This window comes from Dasypus novemcinctus, chromosome 12 (genome assembly GCF_030445035.2).
Source record: "Dasypus novemcinctus isolate mDasNov1 chromosome 12, mDasNov1.1.hap2, whole genome shotgun sequence".
In the NCBI taxonomy this organism is placed as follows: Eukaryota; Metazoa; Chordata; class Mammalia; order Cingulata; family Dasypodidae; genus Dasypus; species Dasypus novemcinctus.
The window spans coordinates 36117420-36143240 of record NC_080684.1 but is presented as its reverse complement, the minus strand read 5'-3'; the positions used below and the strand labels follow the sequence as shown (position 1 = coordinate 36143240).

The window sequence follows — 25821 nt, the reverse complement described above, 5'->3', positions numbered from 1 at the left end:
CACTGTGCATGGGCCAGCTCCACATGGGTCAAGGACGCCCGGGGTCTGAACTGCGGACCTCCAATATGGTAGGTGGACACCCTATCCATTGGGCCAAGTCCGCTTCCCTCCCCCAAGGTTTTTTTTTTTTAATTTCTCTTCCCGTCCCTCCCCCCCCAGTTGTCTGTTCTCTGTGTCCATTTGCTGTGTGTTCTTGTCCGTTTCTGTTATTGTCAGTGGCATGGGACCTGTGTCTCTTTTTGTTGCATCATCTTGTTGTGTCAGCTCTCCGTGTGTGCGGCACCATTCCTGGGCAAGCTGCACTTTCTTTCGCACTGGGCGGCTTTCCTTATGGGGCGCACTCATTGTGCATGGGACTCCCCTACGCAGGGGACACCCCCACGCAGGGGACACCCCCACGTGGCTCGGCACTCCTTGTACGCATCAGCACTGCGTGTGGGCCACCTGCACACGGGTCAAGGAGGCCAGGGGTTCGAACCGCGGACCTCCCTTGTAGTAGTTGGACACCCTATCCACTGGGCCAAGTCCGCTTCCTGTCCCCTAAGGCTTTTGAAGACTTGAGCGCTTCATTTCAGAGACCAGTTGATCTCAGGCCTTGGAATGTAGGGGTACTGAGAACCAGAGCAGTAAACACTGAATGGCCCCCATTCCTTGGGACCATGAATTCAGAGAGCAGCCAAATATCCCCTGAGACAGATGTCTCAGGCACTGTGATTTGGGGTCACTCCTCAGTCTCCCTCTGATTTGGCTTGGGCTCATTGACCTGATATCCAGAGTCAGACATTCCCCAGGACCTAGGTCACACACTAGGATGCTTGTGGGCCAGGCAGGCTCTGACAACTGAAATTCTTGGGATGCTTGGACAGAGCTTCAGCTCCAAAATATGTGGAGCAGTGAATGTTTTAGTGAGACTAGGACTCTGGGATGCCAGAATGATTCAACTAAAAGGTGCTTCTTCATTCTTCCTAGAATAATAGGTGCAGCCTCTAGCATGCCAGCAAACTCCACATAGGAGTCTCTTCTCAGGAATCAGGAAATTCTGCCTACTGCTGGTACATGTAGCCACAGTATAGCTGAGAGCAGCCTCTGTATAGGACTCTGAAATCCAGTTAAACCAGTGTAAGAAAAGAGAACAGATAAATCTGAGGCCCAGTGACCTCATGTCATGTCTCCTTAAAGAAATGAGGAAATATACCTCAAACTTCTTAATTTAAACTCAGTTGTGCCTATAAAAAGTATGAATAGAGATAAAGATCCAGACCAGTTACTAAGCCTCTCCTGGAAAATAAGGACCTCATGTGCCATCAATTAACATCAAGAGTTTCTAGACATGCTAAAGGTATAAAATTCTTCTGTTTTAATTTGTGTTTAACTTTGTGTTCAACTTTGAAATCTGTGTTTCACAGTTAGCTTGTGCCTAGGAAATCAGATTTGGTGTTCACCTGTTACAAATGGATAACGGTGAAAGGTAACCTAAAAAGGAGTCTTCAAATGTCAATACTGTCTTGCTAGTGGATTTAATGCATAAATCACAAGTGTAATTAATTCAGTTGCTAGAAAAGCAGAGAAACTGCACAAAGTTGTTACTAATAAAATTCTTGTGTCTTAGTTAATGAAGATATTAATGGCAAAAAAATCACAGTGAAACTTGTCTGGAAATCACCTCAATGTGCATATTCAAGTGGTGGTAATGAAAAGTTACCTTGATTCCAATGGGAATCTTCAGTTTTCCTTTTAAAAAATGGAAGAAGTAGTTCTTCCTCTACTGCTAAAGTAAAATACCTTCTAATTAATGTCTTCATGGTAAAAGTGTAAAAATAAAAAGCAAAGTCCTAAAGAGTTCATTTGATATGATACATATTGCATTGGAAATGTTTTAAAAAGTATATAAAAATCAAGAGATAGACTTCAGCACTGTCAAACTCTCTTGTGAATTCAAACCAGGCCTTCAGTACACTGCAGGTTGCTTCTCCATTATTGGCTAGGTTGGTCACTGACCCCTATAACAATAAAGGTATCTACTACATCTCTGGTTGTGCTCCTGAAGTAGATGGAGACTATGAGAAGCAGACTTGGCCCAACGGATAGGGCATCCACCTACCACATGGGAAGTCCACAGTTCAAACCCTGGGCCTCCTTGATCTGTGTTGAGCTGGCCCATGCACAGTGCTGATGCGCGCAAGGAGTACCCTGCCACGCAGGGGTGTCCCCCGTGTAGGGGAGCCCCACATGCAAGGAGTATGCCCCATAAGGAGAGCCGCCCAGCCTGAAAGGAAGTGCAGCCTGCCCAGGAATGGGGCCGCACACACAGAGAGCTGATACAACAAGATGATGCAACAAAAAGAAACACAGATCCCAGTGCCGCTGATAAGGATAGAAGCAGTCACAGAAGAACACACAGTAAACGGACACAGAGAGCAGAAAAGGGGGGAGGGGGAGAGAAAGAAATTTTTTAAAAATCTTAAAAAATAAAAAAAAGGAGACTATGTTGCTGTTTCAAACTCCTGCAGCAGCCAATGATAACTCAATATAGCCAAATGTGCAGTGGATATTGCCTCCAGACAGGCACTGTTTCATAGTGCCAAAGGGCGCTATGCACCAGGCTGGTGGAATATTAGAACCTACCTTCCTAGCTTCTCTCTAGGGTCAGCAGTGCTACAGCTTGCTCACTGTATGAAGGACATACCAGGTGGAGCAATGATCACCAGTGTCCTGTGAGTAGAACTTAAAACACAATTGGCATTATGGCCTGCACCCATGGAGAGATAACATGTAAGATATTGCAAACCTGGAAGTTAAATCTATTAATTGCAGCTCAAAGAGAAACTTATGCATTGGGTTGTACATTAATTAGTGTTAAGTACTGTACCTGTATCCTATTCTAAATATATGCCTGATGATTATGGTGATATCTTTTCTATTCTAGACCATACACAGAGAGACATTGAACTTTAAAAGTCCTTGCAAATTTCATTTTCTAAGTGGTTAATGAACATGCTTAGCCCAGGTCTCCCCACTAGCCCTTACTCCAGAATCTGCCCCACTCTTACCCTGGGAGGACTGGCAGACCCACATGTCATCCTACCAGGTCTGCGCCTTTTCCCACCAGAAGGGAAACAGCAAATGGGGTGGCTAAGACCCACTTCAGCTTAGCCCCTTTGAAATTGTCACCAAGACCTGAAAACCAGGTTCTGATCAAAACTTGGCAAGAAAACCAGCCTCATTCTCAATTAGAACCGAAATATAAAAAACTTTACTCTGTAGTTCTGATCACTCTCACAGCTATTAAAGTTAAAGGAATTTCCAACTTGGTGCACTAATCCTGAGTGAAGCCAGATGCCCAAGAAAGTGCCAGCTCACCAGAAGCACCTGACAGGATGTACAAATGCCAGTCATTGGACAGCCTGAAATTGAAATACCTCTTCAGAAGAAAAAGCTAAGTAGAATCTGTGTCAAAGTCAGTTGTTCCCTCTAACTCTAGCCCAAATGCCTCTTGCTAGGGGGGAGGGCAAACCAGACATCCCTTTAAGAAACCTTGTCTGTTTTCATCTCCTGTAATTTATCTAAAAAGGACAATGCCTCTTCCCATTTAACTCAAGGAAGAATACTCTTTCCCACCATCTTCAGGGAAATGCAGCCTCTGCAGGCACCTGGTCTTTTCTACTTCTGTAATCCAGTGTCCTCTTGGTGGGACTATATATTCTCAAAGTTCTAATTAAGTTTATTTCTTCCAGAATATACTTCTTGTTAGCCATATGGGAACTTCATCCAGCTTCACCCAGGATGCCAGATCCATCTTCCTCCAACTGAGATAGACTGGCAAGACGTTTTACACATTGTCAGGTAGGGCCTACTGCCCCTAACCAGCAGGAAGTAGCACAGAAGAAAGATCATCTCCTTCAGCAACCCTTTAAGAACAAAGGTGTAAACTCTCTGAGGGAGGAATGAAGCAGGCTAGTAAGATAAGGAATCAATAGATGGATCTGGAACCTGGCAAGAAGTCCACATGGACATCAATAACCCCCAAGATGGCTGCTGGAAGACCCCCTACCCACAAGATTCTGCCATTCAGTAGAAAGACTTCTTCTGGAAGCCAGGAGAAGCCCTGGATATTCTCCAAGGATTTTATCTTTGGGGCCTCACTGGGAGTTGATGAGTGGGGTAATCAATCAAAACAGCAAATAGCTGGAACTCCTCTCCTGCCATTAGCAAAGGGGTGGAATAATTAACAGTTCAAAAAGCCAGACACCCGGCCTGAATGAGTGCTCACACTGTCTCTCACCTGTGGACCCCTGTCCTGCCCTCTGCGCACTGCTCTCGCCATTTTTCCTCTGCCATGTGGCCATGCAAGTAAAACCTGGGTATTTATAATCTATAATGGGGAATTGTGGTCTGTAAATCAGCCCTCTTTATCACTTTTCAACCCCTTCCCCTCTACCTGGGACCCATGATCTGTTATTTTCTCCCATTTCTTGTCCCTCCCTACCTGAATAAATTACTGGCCTAATTCACCCGATGTGCTCTTGAAATTCATTTCTGTGGCATAGTCAAGGGCCTAGACAAAATCCAGTAACAAAATGGTCAGTTGATTTTCATCAAAGGGGCAAATACAATTCAGTGGAAAAAGGATAATCTTTTCAACAAATGGAGCTAGAATAATTGCATACACAAAGAAAAGAACCTTGATCCACATCTCACATCATATACAAAGATTAAGTCAGAATGGATTATAGACCTAAACATAAAATCTAAAAGTAGAAAACTCCTACAAGAAAATATAGGAGAAAATGTTTATGACCTTGATTTAAGAAATGCTTGCTTATATACCACGCTAAAAGCAAAGCTATAAAAGAAAAATTTGATAAATTGGATTTAAAACTTATGTTCTTTGAAAGACACTATTTAAAAAGGAAAAGACTAGCCACAGATTGGGAGAAAATGTTTGCAAGCCACCTATCTGATAAGGGAGTTATATCCAGAATACATTAGAAATACTCAAAAGTGAGTAATAAGAAAACAAACTATTCAATTTAAAAATATGGGTAAAATATTTGGCCCACAGTAGCAGACATCCCAATTGCAAATAAGCCCTCAAAATCATTAGTCATTATGTAAGTACAAATTAAACCACAGTGATATACTGTTACATAACTTTTGGAGTGGCCAAAGTCCGATCATATCAAGTGTTGATGACTGTGTTAGTCAGCTAAAGGGGTGCTGATGCAAAATACCAGAAATATTCTGGGCATTATAAAGGGTATTTATTTGAGGTAGGAGCTTACAGATACCAGACCATAGAGCATAAGTTACTTCCCTCACCAAAGTCTATTTCCACATGTTGGAGCAAGATGGCTGCTGACGTCTGTGAGGGTTCAGGCTTCCTGGGTTCCTCTGGGCTCAGCTCCTCTGTTTCCTCCAGAAGGTCAGCTGTAGACTATTTGGCTCTCTAGGCTTTGCCTCTCTCCACAAGGTCAGCTGTGGACTATCAGGCGCACGGCTCTGTCTCTTTCCCTAGGGTTCCAGTTTAAGACTTGTATATCAACCTCCAACATCAAAACTCCAACATCAGAAACCTGCAACTCTGTCCTTTGCCATTCCTTTTATTTGTGAATCCCCACCCACCAAGTGTGGGGGCTCAATGCCCTAATGACGTGACCCAATTAAAGCTCTAATCATAACTCAATCAGGCCCAGGTACAGATCAGATTACAAGCATAATCCATATCTAGTTTTGGAATTCATAACCATATCAAACTGCTACAATGACAATTTGGAGCAATTGAAAGTCTTATCTACTCTTGTGAGAATGTAAATTAAACATTTACCTACTACATGACCCTGCCATTCAAGCCTAGGTATTTCCACAAGAGAAATGAAAGCGTATGTCCGTATAATGACTTGTATATGAATGTTCATGGTACTTTTTTTCTTTTTAAAGATTTCTTTATTTCTCCCCCTCCCCCCAACCCCGGTTCCTCTGGTGTCTGCTTTCTGTCCATTTGCTGTGTGTTCTTCTGTGTCTGCTTGTATTCTCATTAGGCGGCTCCGGGAACCAATCCTGAGACCTTCGGGAGTGAGAGAGATGATTACTCTCTTGTGCCATCTCAGCTCCCCTATCCTGCTATGTCTTCTTATTTTCTTTCCTCTGTGTCTCTTGTTGCATCATCTTGCTGCACCAGCTCTCTGCGTCGGCTGGCATTCCTATGCAGGGTGGCTTTCCCCCATAAGGTGGCACTCCCACACAGGGTGGCTCTCCTCTGTGGGGCTGCATTCCTGCTTGGGCCGGCACTCCGCGTGGGCCAGCCTGCTCTCACCAGGAGGCCCTGGGCATTGAACCCTGGACCTCCTATATGGTAGACAGGAGCCCAATTGGTTGAGCCACATCTGTTTCCCCATAGTACTTTATAATAACCAAAACCCTAAACAACCCAAATGCCCTTGCAATGGAAAACATACTTAGAAATAAAAAGGAATGAATTAGGGAAACGGACTTTGGCCCAGTGGTTAGGGCGTCCGTCTACCATATGGGAGGTCCGCGGTTCAAACCCCGGACCTCCTTGACCCGTGTGGAGCTGGTCATGCGCAGCGCTAATGCGCGCAAGGAGTGCCGTGCCACGCAAGGGTGTCCCCCGCGTGGGGGAGCCCCACGCGCAAGGAGTGCGCCCATGAGGAAAAGCCGCCCAGCGTGAAAAGAAAGAGCAGCCTGCCCAGGAATGGCGCCGCCCACACTTCCCGTGCCGCTGACGACAACAGAAGCGGACAAAGAAACAAGACGCAGCAAATAGACACCAAGAACAGACAACCAGGGGAGGGGGGGAATTAAATAAATAAATAAATCTTAAAAAAAAAAAAAAAAAGGAATGAATTATTCATACATTCAAGAATGTGGATGAATCTCAACATAGTTATCCTAAGTGAAAGAAGCCTGACAGAAGGAAGCAGATACAGTATGATTCCACTTTTATGTAGTTCTACCCAATGCAAAATAATCTTCAGTTGTCAAAAGGCAGGTTGGTTAGGAATTGGGAAGTCAGGGAGGATTTGAGGAATAGAGAAATGAGGGATTATTAAGGGACATGAAGAAAGTTTTGGAGATGATGGAAGAAGTTCATTATATTGATTGTGGTGAAGGTTTCATGGGTGTGCTTGTATATATATATATACATATATATTAATTAATTTGTATACTTTAAAAAACATATGTCAATTATACCTCAGTAAAGGCATTAAAAAACAACACTGCGTTATTGTTGCTAGTTTTGGGGAGTTGGAGCAGGGTAAGTCTGTGTGGAGAGTGAAAAAGTATCAATATTTAGCACTCCTGAATTAGAGGATAGAATTTTCCCTTTTTCAGTACTTCTAGCCTGACTGGTTTTGCTGTATTCTGACTAAGAAAAGAATACAGTATAGACTAAATTATTTGGAGTCCGTTGGTTGAATTACTTAAGCTCTTTGCTTAAGCTCTTCAATTTTTCTTGGCCAATAAATCCCTTTCCTATTAGGTGCTGAGAAATAAAAGGAGATAGAATTCAAAGCAACCTAAGTTCCTTCTTTTCGACAGCTATTTGATAAAATTTCAGTAGGGAACAAATGAAAACTATTGGCTAAAATTAGATATTAGTATTAGCTTTGGAGTTTAATTTTACTTTCTATCCCAATCTCTCAGTAGGACATGTGATTTATCTCTTAAATGCCCTGAATGATCAATTCTGATATGAAAGTGAAAGAAATTAATACCAACTTGGAACATGAATTATTTCATATTTATATTAGGTAGGCCAGGTTTCCACAGAGTCCAGTGAAATTGTCATTTAAAGTCAAAGTTATTGGGAAACGGATGTGGCTTAAGTGATTGGGCTCCTGTCTACCATATAAGGGGTGCCAGGTTCGGTTCCTGAGGCCTCCTGGTGAAGGCGAGCTGGCCCGCACCGTGGTGAGCTGGCTCACCTGCAAGCTGACACAACAAGATGACGCAACAAAAAAGAGACACAGAGGAAAGACAATGAGAGACACAACAAACGATTGAATGCTTCTCTCCTATGTTGGAGGTCCCAGGATTGATTCTTGGAGTCTCCTAAAGAGAAGATGAGAAGACAAGCAGACGCAGAAGAATACGTAGTGAAGGGACACAGACAGCAGACAGCGAGCACAGGTGGGGGGACAGGATAAATAAAATAAATCTTTAAAAAAAAAGTCAAAGCTACCTGAAACAATCAAATATCATGAAAATAAAGGGAGTTCTAAGGAAAATGTAGCTGGGCATGGAAAGTAAAATTTAAAAAATCTGTAAATTTCTGATTCACTACCTACCTCTCTGGCTCTACACAGCTGTGCTTGCTTAATCTTAGTGATGACAGCCTTTACTGCAAATGGAGTCTGGAGCTTAGACTTTGGCGAACTATCAGAGGCGTTTCTGGACTCTCTTGGTTTGGTGGTAGCATCTTCAGCTTCTTTTTCTGATTCAGATTCACTCTCTGTCTCACTTTGCATTTTGATAAACATTTTGAACACTTGGGCGATTTTCTTTTATTTCTTCTTTTTCACAGAATATAGACAACCGTTAATAAAGGTTTCCACTAGGAAGCTCGATGTCTTTCTGCTCCCAGAGATTGTAGCTTACCCTGCCACTGACTGGTTGCTAATCATGGAATTCCAGTCCTGGTGGTGCCATAATAGACCCATTGTGACATTATCACTGACTCAAACATTTTAATTAAAGAGCGCTTACTATATGCAGAGAACTAAGCATACTAAGTACACTACACATTCCATGAGCTGTGATCATAGAAGGGTGAAGGGGGGAGGGGGGTTAGGAAAGAATAGCCAACAGGAACGCTAAAAGAAATAGAAGGTATAGCCCTGCTTCAATGAGCTTAAAAATCTAGGTAGTAGAATTCAAGATGCAGTATATCAAAAGTAACGCCTGATTCTTCTCTTCCTGGGGTTTTGCCTAAGTATTTTTAAACCTGTAATGGAATAATTGTGTTAGAACTTTCTCAGCTGCCCCTTAACTTTTCCTAGGCTTGTAGTAACTTGGAAAATATTGTTTGGACGAAGACCACACTCTTTGCAGTGCTGAGTTACTTATTTTTTCAAGGAACCTTACGGAAGAAGTCTTGGAAGTCCGGTAGTTGGCTAAGAAAATTGAAGGGAATGCTAGAGGCTGCTTTCTAACTGTAACCAGGAGGGATCTTTGAGCAATTCCTTTGATTGCAGAGGAGGTGAAAGGGTTTAGGAGACTGGAACAACGAAAGGGCCGCATGGTTTTATTGGCTCTTAAACAATATGAAAATGTACAGAAAATATTATAGCAAATAGTTATGTGCCCACTGCCTAGAATGAACAAATATTAACATTTTGTCATATTTGCTTCAGATATCTTTAAATAAAATAAAGCACTAGAGACAAAGCTGAAGCCCTCTTTTCCTCCTCAGGTTCTTCTCCTCTGTTCCTTTCGGAGCAAGCATTAATTTGATACATTTGTCTAGAGCATGTTAATATAGTTTTACTGTATGTGCATGTATTCATAAACATATAGAATCATTTTATAGGTTTTAAATGTTATACAAATAGTGAATGTTCTTTACAAGAACTTATGTTGAGTCCTTGTTGTAAACTTAAGTTAAACAATTTATGTTTTAGTCCTTCAGAGAAAGGGATGCGAGGGACCATAAAGCAGAAGGCTTTAAAAAATATCAATCGATATATAGAGAGCAAATTAAATATTTTCCCTTCTCTAACGATTTCATTGTCAAAGTTACTCTCTCCTTTGTGTTCCCAAGGCACTTTGTAAAATTTCTATAATAATATTTATCTCATTGAAATTTATTTACTATTTGTCCACTAGTTCACGACTTCTCCAAACTAGATGCTGTAATCTATTTTTCTTTTTTAATATTTGCCTCAGGAAATATCTAAAATTTGGGTATCTATTATAGTCTCAGATTCCTTTCCTCATGGAAACTTTTCAAGACCCCAGAATGTTTTCTTTGATTGTTAGCTGCCACTCCCATCATAAAAGATGACCCTTCTTTTCCTGTAAATCATAATTAACTCTATTTACTCACGGAAGTCCGTAATCTCAAAGAACCATAATTGAGGAGAAATAGGTATTTTTATAAAGATGAAGTTCAGTTAAAATAGCCATCATTATCCAGCATGTCTTGACTTATCAATTAACTCATTTATGTACATTGTTATTAGGTTGTGAGATCCTTTTATTTCTTTTGATTTCCTTATATTTCTTATAACGGGAGGCATTCACAAAGCAGCCTAAATGCTTGTCGACTAAACTACCACCCTTGCACTCTCTCTCGTGTTTTTCATTCAGCATGGAATTCATCAGGAACCAGAAATGAAGATTTTTAAAGTAAACTTTTAAATCCCTCTCAATCCCTTTCAATTTGACAAGCATTTGTTGAGACACTACTATGAGGTTGCCATTATCCTAAATTGTGAAGAATATATGATAGGGTTCCTGTAAAGAAGCTAAAAACGGGAAAAAAAAGAAAATGACAATGAAAATAATTTAACATAGAATACAATTATCAAGTGCAATCAAGCGACATGAATAAGACATCTGTGGGAAGCAGAGTCTTTGGAAAAACCTGATGGAGAGAGAAGGTTGATTGACAAATGAAGGCATTCCAGATAGGGAAGACATCTTGAGCCATGGCTTTGGAGGTGAGTGGTAATGAATACAAGTATCAGCAATTTGGGTCGAGTGAGAAAAGAGAGTGGTTTAATTCAGGTAAAGAAAGAGGGAGTGCATAGGATGAGAATGGGAGGTCTTGAATGCATGTATCAGTGATGTGGTGAAAATGAAACTTTTAACTTAGGACAATTTTTGAAAGAATAGAATGTAAATATCCCTAAGAAGGATTAAAACATGATTATTCCAAAATATGAGAGTCTGAACTAGGATATAGAACTGGGAATGGTATTGGAGGGATCCATCCTATTAAATAATGCTGATAACATAATTGTAAAGATAATTTTAAAAATTGTTTTTATTGCACCACACTTGATGACAAAATCAATGAAAAGGTAGTCCAGTTTAGGAATTATTAAGCAAAAAATGCAGGTATGATTCAAGTGAATTCAAGTGAATATGGTAGCAAAGTTCTTTAAAGTTGTGTGCAAGGGCAAACCCACCTTCCTTGAGGGCTTCTTCTATTATGAAATGGGGGTTAATAATAGTATTTATTGCATAGGATTGTCTTAAGATGAATTCACATAAAATGCTTAGAATAGTGCTGGACACGTAGTAGGCATTTAATATCCAATAGCTATTATTAATATATTTAGTAATTTACTTTTTTTTCTGCCACCTTTTTGGCAAGGTTGGGCGTTTTTCCAACACACTTGGCATTAAGTTGGCTTTTTAACAGAGCTAGATTTTGAACTGTGGAAAAGCGGAATTGTTAGGGCTGTGGTAGTATTTTTCTGGCAAGGGATAAAGTGCGTTGACGTTTATGCACCCCCGGGGCACAGAATGGTACCTTCCTCTGATCGCCTCCCCCCAGGACGGATGATCGCACATTCCATACTGCTACTGGAAAAGGTAGCGCCAAGGCTGAGTGCGCGGAGGGCTTTCTCTTCTCCCGGAAGTAATTGTCTTTAGCGCCGGAAACAGTTGCTGTTTCAAGGGAGGTGGGATTGGGCGGGTCAGGCCGCAGCGGCTGACGGCGGGGGAGGAGCCGGGTTCACTGTCGGGTGGAGGGGCAAGGCGAGTGTCCTTATCCTAGTTATTGGGGCTCGGGCCTGTGAGCCAGTTAGAGTCGCAGCGGCGGAAACGATTGGGCCGAACGGAGGAAGATATGTTGCTCTTTGTGGAGGTGAGTTGGTGATCTCGACCTGCTCTGAGGAGAGCAGAAGTGTGGAGGCGCCGGCAGGTCCCTTCGCCATGTGACTTACCAGGCCGTACACGCCGCGGAACCGGCGGATAGGCTGACACAGCACCTGGGCCGTGCGGGCCTGCAAGTTCCATCGTGCGTTCTCACAGCACTTTAGGAAGCTGTGGGAGGTGAGGGCCGAAGTCGGGGGAAATCGAGGGTGGGGAATTGAGGGTTTGTCTGGTACGGCTGGGGGAGCAGAGGAGGGGGAAAGTGTCCCATATGGAGGCAAATAGGCGGGGGAGGGGGCGAGGGGCGGAGTCTGCGGAGAAAAGGGTAATCAGGTGGGCGCGTTCTGGGGGGCGAAGCGGGGCTTCGCGGGGCCCTCTGGGAGGGAGGCGAGCAACACGTGGGGCTGCGGAGGGAGGAAGGTGAAATTTGGTGCTAGTGTTCCGAAAAGAAAATTGAAAACCTTTTTAAAAGCTGCCTCCACCAGATTTTATTTCGTCCCTGTCTCTAGTTCTCTGGAACATTCTGTGGGTGGAAAGCGAGTGACGGTGAACAAGAAACCGATAGGGTTTTTAAGCTTTGAAAGGCACCGCTTTGACCTTTTGTAAAGTTAGTCAGGTAGTGGCTTCGTGATGAGGGGTTGGTTTCATGAACCGATAAAAGCCCTTTACAAGGAAAATAACAAGAATGAAAGAAACTTAGTTCGGGAAAAAAGTTTTTTATGGTATTGTTATTTGAACAATTGAAATATTTATTGCTTTTCACTGGAAAATCTGCTGTTGGCTTATTTTAGTTTTAAAGGTAGTGGATAACACAAATACGAAGTTTTTAATTTATTTCTGTTTTTCACTTGTGTGCAGTGAGCATCAGCTGACTGCCTGGCCAATGCTTTGAGCAGATTCCAGATCATATTGTTCTTGCATTGTGAAAACGTCAAACCAGCAAAGCTGCAACTTCGCCCCTTGGCACTTGTTAACTATGCCCTTAAAAAGAATCTTTACAACGAGGGAAGGAATTTACAGGTTTTATAATGGATTGGGGGATCCCAGTCCTATCTGTGGCAGATTTTATTGGCGTGTGGGGCTCTTACTCTAAAATGTTCCTGGCATAAAGTAAATAAATACTTTTAACTTTTTTTTTTTTTTAACTAAACCATACAGTGTATTGTTGATAAATAGGAAGTCTAAGTTAGATTTTAAAAAGGACACCGGTACCTTAAGAGTATGTCCAACCTTCATCATCAACATTCATTGAAACATTTTGAGTAAATGGTGAAAAGATTTAAAATTACTCAACCCACTGTTTACTGTTTATCATCGTTGTCTTCCGTCCAGTGAGAAATGAGATATGATTTTAGACAGTGCCAGTTTATTTTTCGAATATTATGCCATGCAAATGCGGCAGATTTTAAGTGTATGTGTTTTGCATGGCAAAACAAAGATTGTGAAGTTTGATTATAACATGAATTCCAGAATGAACTTTTGAGTTCCAACTTGATTCCTTTGGCTTTGTTAAAATATGAACTTGAATAATAGCCCCAATTTATTATGTTTAAGCGAGGTCCTGTCCTTTCTGTGAAACAACATTGCAACGTTTGTTAGAGGTTAGGTAATTTACCTAAAATTCCACAGCTAGGAAAATAGTGGAATTGGTATTTAGCCAAATTATGGATAGACTTTTAGCACTGCAGGCCTTTCTGATTTTCCAGTTAAACTTTACCACTTCTTTCACTGAGCTGTTATTTAAAGTTAATATTCCATTAATTTTATTTGTGATTCAGTGTATTTTTGATGTTAATACTGAGTGATTTTTTCTTAAGTAATAAGTTTTATTGAAAAATGAACAATGTCATTAAATATTTGAGGCTGAATATATGGTATTAAAATCAACCAAATGATCAGTCCACATAACACATGGGTCTTTGGCATTTTGCGCATTTTGCTAACTAGTATTTGGTCCTTATAACCTCATGAAATAGAAATTCCGAATGAGGAAACTAAAGCTCAGGAGTGAGATGTCTAAGGTCATACAGATGTAAATAATGTGGGGTCTAAAGTCTGAAGTCTGACTTCATGTACAGAAAGCTCTGGCTCCAAACTTATTTTCCAACTTCCTCTCAAGGCAAGAGTTCTTAATGTGGGTCCCTGGACAGAATTCAGGAAGTCTGAACTTGGTTGAGAATAAAAATTTACATTTTGTTTTCACTAGCCTCTAATTGAACTCCCGTATTTCTTTAATTTTCGTGTAGGCAACAAAGTGTCTCTGACTTTGTTACCAAGAAAAATCACAGATATTTTTATATCACATTAGTTATTGGTGATACCTTGAAATATTGCTTATGCTCATGATTCTATGCTGTTAATGTATAAACATCTTGTTCTTCAATGCATTAATAAAGAAGCCTGCTTATTTGAATAGAAATTTAAAAATATTTTGATAATTGTATTTCAATATAATTGGTTTACTTTGTGATTTTATGTATTTTAAATATTTAAAAACATTATTCCATGCATTTATTGGACTCACAAAGAGGTGTGGACTACCAAAGAGGTCTACAGCACAAAGGAGGTTAAGAAACTCTTCCTAATCTAAGTTGCTTGTGGATCATCTTTGCCAGGACTTACATGGAATCCATGAGTCCTCTGCACTTGTGTTCAAAATCTTGTACTTAGGTGTATTTTTCTGGAGAGACTCTAGCTTAAGTTAGTTTATAATTGGAATTAGTGGGATAAATAATGGTAATGATAAGAATAGTAAAGTAATATTGGTATATACGTGTTGTGCTTCCTGTGTGTCTGGTATGGTAAGTGCTTTTGCATGTATGCATATATAGACATGCACAGAAGCCTCACAATTTTTTTTTTTTTAAGATTTATTTATTTATTTAATTTCCCCCCCTCCCCTGGTTGTCTGTTCTTGGTATCTATTTGCTGTGTCTTGTTTCTTTGTCCGCTTCTGTTGTCGTCAGCGGCACAGGAAGTGTGGGCGGCGCCATTCCTGGGCAGGCTGCTCTTTCTTTTCACACTGGGCGGCTCTCCTCACAGGCGCACTCCTTGCGCGTGGGGCTCCCCCACGCGGGGGACACCCTTGCGTGGCACGGCACTCCTTGCGCGCATCAGCACTGCGCATGGGCCAGCTCCACACGGGTCAAGGAGGCCCGGGGTTTGAACCGCGGACCTCCCATATGGTAGACGGACGCCCTAACCACTGGGCCGAAGTCCGTTTCCCTCACAATCTTTTTTGAGATAGGTACCATTATTATCACATTTTAGAAATAATGAAACATAAACTTGCTATGATTCTAGAGTTAGTAAATGTTTAAGCTGGAAATAGAACTCTGAACCACCTAATTGTACTGCAGTAGAAATCTACAGGTAGGCAAGGAAACCTATTTTAAGTAATATTTAGATGTAATTTTAAAAAATATGATCTTGCAGACAAGGCCCATATGACTTCAGCTTCTTATTTTTTTCTCACCTGTTTTTTGATGGAGCTACAAACAAATGTGTGGCTCTGTGGGAGACATTTTTTAAAAAGCTTGGCTAATTCACAAAGTTGTCAAACATGCTTCAGCTTAAATTCCTTCACAGCATATGCTGTGGGTTTTTGTTTGTTTTTTTTTTTAATTTTTTTTTGGCTTAAACAATAGGAATTTTTTAATATTAAATTGTATCTTCTTAAGGTACATAGATCACAAAAAATTGTTACATTAAAAAATACAAGAGGAAAGTGTACTTGGCCCAATAGATAGGGCATCCGACTACCACATGGGAGGTCCGCCATTCAAACCCCGGGGTTCCTTGACCTACCTGTGTGGAGCTGGTCCACGCGCAGTGCTGATGCGCACAAGGAGTGCCCTGCCACGCAGGGGTGTCCCCTGCGTCGAAGAACCCCACACACAAGGAGTGCGCCCCGGAAGGAGAGCTGCCCAGTGCAAAAGAAAGGGCAGCCTGCCTAGGAATGGTGCCGCACACACGGAGAGCTGACACAAGATGATGCAACAAAAAGAAACACAGATTCTCTGTGCTGCTGATAAGGATGGAAGCGGTCACAGAACAACACACAGTGAATGGACACAGAGAGCAGACAACTGGGGGAGAAGGGGAGAGAAATAAATAAATCAATCTTTAGGGAAAAAAAAGAGGTTTCCACATACTGCATACCCCATCTCCCCCCCCCACACACACACACTGCTCCCACATTAATTGCATTTGGTGAACACATTTTGGAGCACTGCTGCACCACATGAATTATAATTTACATTGTAGTTTACACTTTCCCCCAATACATTCAGTAGGTTATGGCAGGATATATAATGTCCAGCATCTGTCCCTGCAATATCATTTAGGACAACTCCAAGTCCCAAAAATGGCCCCACATCTCATCTCTTCTTCCCTCTCCCAGCCCTCAGCAACTGCTGTGGCCACTTTCTCCAGATAAATGCTACAGTTTCTTCCATTACTAGTCACAATAGTTTTATTAGTAGAATACCAGTAAGTTCACTCTAATCCATATTTTATTCCTCCATCTTGTGGACCCTGGGTTGGTGATGTCCGCTCCACCTCTATATGGAGAGGGGGCTTAGATCCCACATAGATTAAAAGATTTATTTACTTATTTTCCCTCTTTCCCCTCCTCCTACTCTGCTGCTTTTGCTGCCCATGTTGTCTTGTCTTCTCATTTTCTCTCTAGAATTCACCGGGATTCCATCCTGGAGACCTCTGATGGGGAGATAGATTCCCTGTCAATTGCGCCACCTCAGTTCCTGGTTTCTGCTGCACTTCACCTTGACTTTCCCCTTGTCTCTTCTTTTGATGCGTTATCATCTTACTGCATGACTCACTTGCACAGGGCACTGGCTTACCATGCGTGCACTTGCAGGGTCACCTGCTTGCCCTGCAGGCACACTTTCTGTTCTTCTTTTTTCACCAGGGGACCCCAGGGATTGAACCGAGGTCCTCCCGTATGGTAGGCGGAATCTCTTATCACTTGAGCCACATCCACTTCCCTATTCTGTGATTTTTGAAACAGTAGTGTGCTCTTTCCATGTGGCTGCTGGTGAGTTTAAGTTTTTGAGCAACAAGGGGACAGTTTTAAACTTTTTCATGTTTTTTGTTGTTAACGTTTTGTTCATTTTTCAGATCCTTTTCCTCCTCTGATATTTTTAGCCAAGTATGCCTGCTCTAGTTGCTTGGCAGTGTTTTAACGACTATTAAAATTGAGTTTATGTGTCTATTTGAATTTTTCTTTGAAAATTGACTACTACTAACCACTCATTTGTGTACCAGTGACTTTGACTCCCCTCATATGCTTTGATAGCCTTTATATAATTTTTACAATAATTTTAAAGGTTTTTTTAAGATGATAACATTTTAAATTTTAGGTTAGTCTTTGACTCTGAAATAAGTGTGGGGTATATGTCTAAATAATTTTTCCTTAATGTGTCATAGAAAATACTGTGCTGTTTACCCTTAGTACTCAGTTTATTCCTATTAGTTTGAATAATCATGTATTTATGAAGTTATTAGATAATTAGATATCGCTGACTGAAAATGAATTTTTAAAAAATAATTTGAAGGAAGAAAATGCATAAATGAATTGTGAAATGATTGCCAAGAAGAGTTATGAATAAATGACTAGCTTAGCAACTTTTGAACAACTTGATCTTGGAAAATTTATTGGAGCTGGATGCTGAATTTAAATATGAATAAAAACATTGCCAGATGGTAGAGATGATGGACTGAAAATGAAGTAGGAATTATTTAAAAGTGTGTAAAATGTGGAATAAAATTCTCAGAAGTGAACATAAAGATGTAAAAGTACCGCCCTGGTGCTTCAAGTTATTACTTTGTGAAAAATCAATAACTGGAAATACTGATATACAGCTTTTTGCATTTGGTTGGGTTATCTGCTAGCCTCATATTAACCCAACTAATGGAAGTGATAACTTAATGTTCGACATTAAACATTTCAAATCCATTATTTTGGCCTCCTACTTGGAACTTTAAAAGAAAGGTTTTGATCCTATTGTTAGAAATAGGGTCTGAGTCTGCTACTGCAGGAGAATGGAAAGAAGAGGAAGTTAAGTTTTCAGTCTTCCAGCTATCATTGTGAAATTATTTTTTAAAAAGTTTCTTACCTCATCTTTGAATATCCTTAAGTGAAAATAGACGCTTAGGCTCTGATAGTGTTTTTAGCATTTTTAATTATCTTTTGCATATTCTTTGCTTAGGCTTTGTTTTCCTTAATTTTAATATTCAAGGCAGGTTTGCGATCTTGAAAACATTGTAAACGTTTTTTATTGTGCATTATGACTTTCTGTAAGAATTTTGGAATCTGAGCTTCACATGTTAGCTATATGACTTCTGAGGCAAGAGACTTTTCTGATCCTCAAGTTCCTCTCTGTAATTTGAGAATTACAATTTCTTCTGACAGCTAAGTTGTGTTTGCGGTGTTTATGCCTTGACTACATTCTAAGGGCTCTATATACACTATCATTTAATCCTCACAACTCTTATTGTGATATAAATTGTTTGGTACATAGTAATCCCTAAGTATTTCCTTTTCAAAACCAATTGAAATGTGTGGTTTTGTATAATAAATATTTCAGAAAATTTTAATTGAAATTGTGTAATTATAACACTGAATTGCAAAAATTACTGTGGGAATAGCACTAATTTAAGAGATGTGTAACTTCTTGAATTCTAATCCCAGCCTATAACTAATTTATTGTGATTTTGGACAAGTAAAGTTAATTACCATACTTAAATTTTTTTTGTTTAAGAGTATACTTTTTGTCAAAACAAGAATGAAGATTACAGTATATTAAAATACACATTTATATGCAAGATTCAAAGGAATACAAATGATAAAATGCAAACACGCACTTAACATTTGCTTTTTTGAAAAATAATTTTTCTAAAGTAAAACTGTAGGTAAATGTAAGCAGAAGAAACTAAATATCACATATTCCTGTTTGCTCTCTTCCCTATGCCCTTGTCAGACAACTTGAACCAACCTTCAGTTCAGAAAATAATCTAATTATAAATGACTGGCTCTAAACCATAGACAGAGGAGTACTTTAGATGAATGTTACTAGAGGTGGGATATGAACTGCAGGCATAAAGCCAAACTCCAAAATGAGGCATTAAGTACTGTTAGGTATGTATATTATGAGGGGATAGAAAGGGATTTTCTTCATTAAGACAGAAAAGTCAGAAGTTGTCCAGTGTTTGTGTACCACATAGTCGGCCAGTATTTCACACTTTCAGATGCTGCAGACTGCTTAACAGGTAACCATACCTTCCTTTTTGCCCTAGACATTGAATGGTTTACCCCTGTATTCTGAGACAGGTGTCACACCCTCTTTTATTCTCAAAAATGTCCTTGTTTGATGATAAAGTTTAAATTTTCAAGAGGGATCAGGGATTTATTGTATATTGGCAGGAGTTTATTGGTGTGTTTTCCCCCCATATTAGCAAAGCAACACAGTGTATATAAATTGGTACTAAAGTATCTTGTTATTGAATTGGATATGGGAAGTGTAAATATATAGGGCAAAAAGTTGCAGTTGAGCAAAGTAAGGGAAATAGGATTGTTCTGGCCTTTTGAGTTGGGGGAAGGAAGAAAGGGTTGTGATCAAGTAACAGTGATAATACACATTTATATACAAGATTGTATAAAAGAGTGTTTAAGAGTATGTACTCTGGGTACTATATAAATGTGAGCTACTGCCTTCATATATGTGTATAAGAGAAGTTTTCATCTCACTTTTTTGGTCATTTACATTTGAGTGTAACAGAGGGTTTGCTGACTTGACTATATATACTAGAAATTTTTAAAAATGCCTCATCCTGAAAAGGATTAACAAAAACATTGATAAATTTGATGTTTGAAGCATTTTTGGGTTGATTTGTATAGTTATCCATTGGCTTTATCAGATGAACGGTTTGAAAAAGTGGGTCAGTATTTTGAGGGACTGTACATTCTTAATTATTTAAATGCTGCATATCTGTTAATAGGGTTCTTAATCTTTAATAAAGGGGTTCATGAATCTCATATATATCTTTCAAGGAGAAAGTCTGTAACTTTGATTGTATTTTCAAAGTAGTCCATGACCCCCAAAAGTTTAAGAGCCACTAATCTATAAAGGCCTCCGTTTGTTTTTTTTTTCCAAATAATCACCAGATTCTGTCTGACTGAGGTTGTGGGAATTTGGGGGATATTCTGAGATATAAATCCTGTCTTTCCCTTTGGTACTAGAGGACCACCAGCAATAGCTTTATCGAGGAATAAACTTCAGGTTTTCTTCTTCAGTGAGGAATCCTGGTTCTTGCTTGACAACTTGGAAAGCTTGGGGGAAATGACCTAGGAGGGGTCTGTTTACCTTGCTGTACAAAGTGTGATCCCCAAACCAGCAGCAAGCTCTTTTACCCTGGGGCTTTGTAGAATGCCTACTCTCTCACCCTATCTCTGAACTACTGAATTAGAATCCCCATTTTATCAAGATTCCTAGGTGATATGTATGCATATTAAAGTTTTGGAAACGTTGATCTAGCATTCATTGGATGATTCATTCAAATTTTATTGTATTGTTGGCCTTCTGTGTGCTAGAGAGAGCAATAAGCCATAGACGAGGTCACTGCCATTTTGGAACTTGCAGACAAAATGAAGAATGAATTTTACTGTATTAGCTACCATAAATACTACCTTTTTTTGTTGTTAACTGAAAATTATATATACTTTGGCCTTTTGAAATCATTGAAGATCTTGACTTCTACTGTGGGGAGCTATTTTCTGTATCTATTTCTTCTGGATCATTAGCTACTCTGGGTAAAACTGGAGCCAGGGACCATTTGGCTTGGAGAGAAGCTTCATTACTTATTATGTAGCATGTAACTCATCTTAAAGTTTTCTCTAAGGCAGCTGTAGTGTACCAGCCAAGGAGCATGGACTCCAGACTACCTAGGTTCAAATCCTGGTACTGTTTTATTAGCTGTAAGAACTTAGGCAGGTTACTTTCATCAGATAAAGTAACTACTTTTCCCCTTCTCTTTAAAATGTGTGTGATAATAGGACTTAACTGAAATTGTTATGAAGACAAATTGTTTCTTAAATGAGGGTGTTTTTTTCCCACTTGTTTGTTTTTTTAGGAGGTACTGGGGCTCAAACCCAAGACCTCTTAATGGGAAGCAGGTGCTCAACCACTTGAGCTACTTCTGTTCCCCTCTGTAAATGTGAGTTATTATTTGTCAGAATAAATGAAAAATTCCCACTTTTTATTTTTACTTGCCATACAGTACCCCTAAACATCTGGTTAACATGCTGGAAGAGGTGTCAGGCTTTCTTTTCTTTTTTTTTAAATACTGAAGATGTAAAACATAAACCTGGATGATCAGCCATGGGGCAAATAAATTTGTACACTTTATTTCTGCTTTTCAGCATTTAAGGGGTTAAGTGGCATGAGATTTCTGTTTTTGATAGTAAATAGGTAAATAAAATACAAGATTATGAACAAAGAGATAGTTTCATCATACTTAATGGTGACTTTCTCCTAACTCTTGGTTCTTTTACATTATCTTAAAACTGCTGTCTATTATGACATATATCGTTTTCCCAGGGAATTGTTTCCCTTTTTTCCTTTTATATCTCTCAGATAGGAATTGGCATAAAATGGACAAAAGATTGGATGGCTCTGAAATTACGGGGACTGCTTTTGGGTTATTAAGAGAAAACATATTGCTTAAATATAGAGATGGTGGTTGATATGTCAATTTTGTGGACTTGCAGTTTGGCTGTTTGAATTTTTTTTTTAAGATTTTATTTTTATTTATTCCCCTTCCCCCCTTGTTGTTTTGTGCTTACTTCTGCTTTCTGTGTCCATTTACTTTGTGCTCTCTTTGTCTGCTTGTCTTCTCTTTAGGAGGCACTGGCAACTGAACCTGGTACCACCCGTGAGGGAGAGAGGCACTCAATCGCTTGAGCCACCTCCTCTCCCTGCTTTATTATGTCTCTCATTGTGTTTCCTCTTTTTTATTATTATTTTTTATTTATTTCTTTCCCCTTTCCCCCCATTGTCTGCTTTCTTTGTCCATTCACTGTGTGTTCTTCTGCGTCTGCTTGCATTATCTGGCACTGGGAAACTCCATCTCTTTTTTGTTATATCATCTTGCTGCATCAGCTCTCCTTGTGTGTGGCCCATTTCTGGAAATTTTTTTTCGCTTGGGACAGCTCTCCTTGCGAGGCATACTCCTTACGTGTGGGGCTCTCCTACGTGGGGACGCCCCTGAGTGGCACGGCACTCCTTGTGCACTGCAGCATTGTGCTTGGCCCCTCACCTCACGGGTCAGGAGGTGTTGGGGATCGAACCCTGCACCCTCCATATGGTAGGCAGATGCTTTATCAGTTGAGTCACGTCCACTTCCCTGTGTTTCCTTTTTGTCTCTCCTTGCTGTGTCATCTTGTTACGTCATTTCGCCATACCAGCCCATCTTGCCAGCTCTCTGTCTTGCTTGTCTTCTTCAGGAGACATCGAGAACCAAACCTGGAACCTCTCATGTGGGAGCTCAATCGCTTGAGCCATATCTGCTTCCCATTTGTGGTTATTTAATAAGAGTATCTGTGCTTGCACTGTATGTATGTTCACAGTTTCAGCATGCACTGGGACTGTGTACTTTAGTATTTGGTATAATTAACTGTGTAACCAAAAGGGCTTTTAATTCTTCAATGGAAGAGATAAAGATTGTGATAGAGATCTTTATTAAATCTTAGTCAAAAGATGAATCAAACTTAGTTAATCTAGAACTTAAGCAGAGAAAATTAGACTTTGTTAAACTTGTCAGATTCACTAATGTAGTGTCATTTTAACGACCACTTGTTCTTGAAAAATAGCAGCTTTTGTTGATGAATATTTTCAGTTTCCAGTTTTCCTTTATCTTGAATAATTGTTGTGTATAAAGCCCTTAGGCTAAAACTCACTGTAGTAGGTGAACATTTTAAAGCTAGTATCAGTACCAACAAATTGCTTTTCAAAAGGTTAATCCAGTTTTTACAAGTGCCCAATTTATTGCATCTTTGTCAGCATCAGATATTCTTATTCTTAAAAATTCACTGTATTGGTTAAAATGAAATAATTGATTTATTTTCCTTTCTTCAATGGCTTATGAGATTGAACATTTTTTTCTATGCTGATTTGCTTTTTGTGTACTCCTTGCTGTGAATTGTATTTTTACTTGTTCGTGCCTTTGTTGTTAATCAGTAGGCTCTCCATAAGCTTTTTTCTTAAATCCAATAGTCCTTTATGTCACTTGCTAAGAATAATTTTCCCATTTGATATGCCTTTGGATGTTAGATGTTTTGTTTTACATTTCCTGGTTGTAAAGTAATAGATATTAATTTAGAAAAATACAGAAAAGTACAAAAATGAACATTAAAAACGCTGCTGTTTGGAGGTAACTAATGATAACATTGGATTTTTATTCTTTTCTATTCTCTGTAGTCTTTTCAGTGCAGTGCTTTGTTTTCATAAAATTGAATCATTATAGGTCAATAGTAACTTGCTTTATTTTCCTTCAGCTTATTGTAAACGATTTCTTTGTCTTTTACAATGTTTCTTTCCCATTTAAAATTTTTTTTCATTTATTTTATATATATTTTTTTAAATTTATTTCTCCCCACACCTTTGTTGTTTTTCACTTGCTGTGTCTGTTCATCTTTCTTATTTCTTTAGGTCCTTATTTCTTTAGGAGGCACTGGAAGCTGAACCCAGGACCTCTGATGTGGGAGGGAGGTGCCTAACCGCTTGAGCCACCACCGCTCCCTGCTTTGTTGTTTTTGTCATTCTGTTTTTCCTCCCCCCATCTCTCATTGCAGTCATCTTGTTGAGTCAGCTTGCTGCGCTAATGGTTGTGTCGCTAATGGTTGTGTCGGCTCGCTGTCTTCTTTAGGAGACACCGAGAACATCTGCTCCCTGCTTTGTTGTCTCTCATGTTTTTTCTTGTGTCTCTTGTTGTGTCAGCTTGCCGCGCCTGCCTAACATGCCAGCTTGCTGTCTTCTTTAGGGGGGTACTGGGATCCAAACCAGCAATCTCCTTTGTGGTAGGTGGGAGCCCCAGTTGCCTGAGCCACATCTGCTTCCCTATTTTTTATTTTTTACTCAGCAGTGCCACTTGTAGAAATTTCATTGTATGAACACACACGCATACAATATGATTGAACAAGGCTAATTGTACCAGTTTTACAATGAACTGTTTAATTTTATCCTGAATCACTTTGACTGTTTTGACTATATTATACATGCATACAGTTTTTTTTTTTAAAGAGCAAAAGCATATTCTACGTAGCTGCATACTTAATATTAAAATATTTACTGATACTTTTTCTGTAATGGAACTCTCCTCTAACAGTAATTTCTATGGAACCAATACATAGAACATTTTAATTGGAGTGGATGGGAAGACTTTTAAGCAAACAAACTGCTTTGTAACAACTCAGAGATGAAATTAGCAAGATTACACAAGATCCTGTGGCCTAGCAAAAATTGTTAATTAACACTTTCAAATCTTTTTTACTTTAAAAACAATTTATTGAAGTTTATCATTCATACATGAACATACATAAACAATAAGTGTACAGTAAAAGTTGTAAATTTACAAAATAAACATGCATGTCATCATACAGGGCTCCCATACATCACCCATCACAAACACCTTGCATTGTTGTGAAACATTTGTAACAAATTATGAAAGAGCATCATGAAAATATTACTACTAAGTATAGTCTTTGTCTTACATTTGGTGTATTTTAACCCTCAAACCCCCCCATTTTTTGTTCATAAACCATATAATTAAAGTGTATAATCAGTACAATCAATATTAGAGCCTTTTTATTACTCCAAGAAAAAGAAAAAGAAAAACAGACCGTTATCCCACTCATATGTTAGCGCTACTGATTACAAAGCCTATGATGTGATTTCACCATTCCAACTTTTTTTTTTTTTCCCCAGTTCTGCACAGATTAAAACTCAGCTTTCCATTCTCTAACCACAGTCTTTTCTCTGTTGTGTTATATTCTAGCTATTAACTCCATGGGTTTGCTCACTGTATTTCATAGTAGTGGAATCATACAATAATTTGTCCTTTCGTGCCTGGCTTGCTTCATTCCAGGTTCATTCACATTGTCATATGCTCCACAACTTCATTTCTTCTTAGTTGAATAATATTCCATTTTGTGTATATACTACAGTTTGCTTACCATTGGTCAGTTGATGGACACCTCTTCTATCTTTTGTTGTTTCTGTCTTTTGGCTGTTGTGAATGTCATTATGGACATCAGTGTGCAGATGTCTTTTTGTGTCACTGCTCTGTACTTCTGGGTGTATACCTAGTAGCAGTATTGCCAGGTCACATGATAGATATCTAACTTCCTTAAGAAACACCACACTGGAAAGCTGATGTGGCTTAAGCAGTTGGGCTTCCGACTAGGTCCGGGGTTTGATACCCAGCGCCTCCTGGTAAAGGCAAGCTGACCTGTGTGGCCAGCTGGCCCACATAGAGTGCCGGCCCATGTGGAGTGCTGGCCAACGCAGAGAGCTGACGCAGCAAGATGATGCAAAAGAAACACCACACAGACTTCCATTCCCACCAGCAGTAAGTGTTCCTATCTCTCCACATCCTCTCCAATGCTTGCAGTTTTCTGTTTTGTTAATAGTAGCCATTCTAGTAGGTGTGAAATGATATCTCATTGTGGCTTTGATTTGCATTTCCCTAAAAGCCAGTGATGTTGAACATTTTTTCGTGTGTATGTGTGTTTTTACCATTTGTATTTCTTCTTTAGAAAAATGCCTATTCAGGTCTTTTGCCCATTTTAAAAATTGGGTCACATGTCTTTTTTTTGTTGAGTTGTAGGATCTTTAATGCCATGGATATAATAGACCGCAGTCAGATGTGTGATTTCCAAATATTTCTTCCCAGTAAAGTAGG

General features: G+C 39.6%; 2 protein-coding genes across 17 annotated transcripts in view; one reads left to right on the top strand and one right to left on the bottom strand.

Annotated features, from left to right (window-relative positions):
• Window positions 1–8608, bottom strand: part of FAM186A (family with sequence similarity 186 member A) — a 114350-nt gene extending 105742 nt beyond the window's left edge. For 2 of the 3 annotated variants that reach the window (XM_058308247.2, XM_058308248.1), the window contains exon 1: window positions 8310–8608. In XM_058308247.2, the coding sequence (XP_058164230.1) occupies window positions 8310–8501 (192 nt within the window). In that variant the 5' untranslated portion in view covers window positions 8502–8608. The remainder of the gene's footprint in view (window positions 1–8309) is intronic. The other variant, XM_058308249.2, reaches the window with a different exon arrangement.
• A 1979-nt stretch (window positions 8609–10587) lies between these two features.
• Window positions 10588–25821, top strand: part of LARP4 (La ribonucleoprotein 4) — a 97834-nt gene continuing 82600 nt past the window's right edge. For 4 of the 14 annotated variants that reach the window (XM_058308243.2, XM_058308241.2, XM_058308239.2 and 1 more), the window contains exon 1: window positions 11624–11836. In XM_058308243.2, coding sequence (XP_058164226.1) covers window positions 11819–11836 — 18 coding nt within the window. In that variant the 5' untranslated portion in view covers window positions 11624–11818. Of the gene's footprint in view, window positions 10683–11576; window positions 12025–25821 lie in introns of those variants that run through there. The other 10 variants (XM_058308237.2, XM_058308238.2, XM_058308242.2 and 7 more) reach the window with 10 other exon arrangements.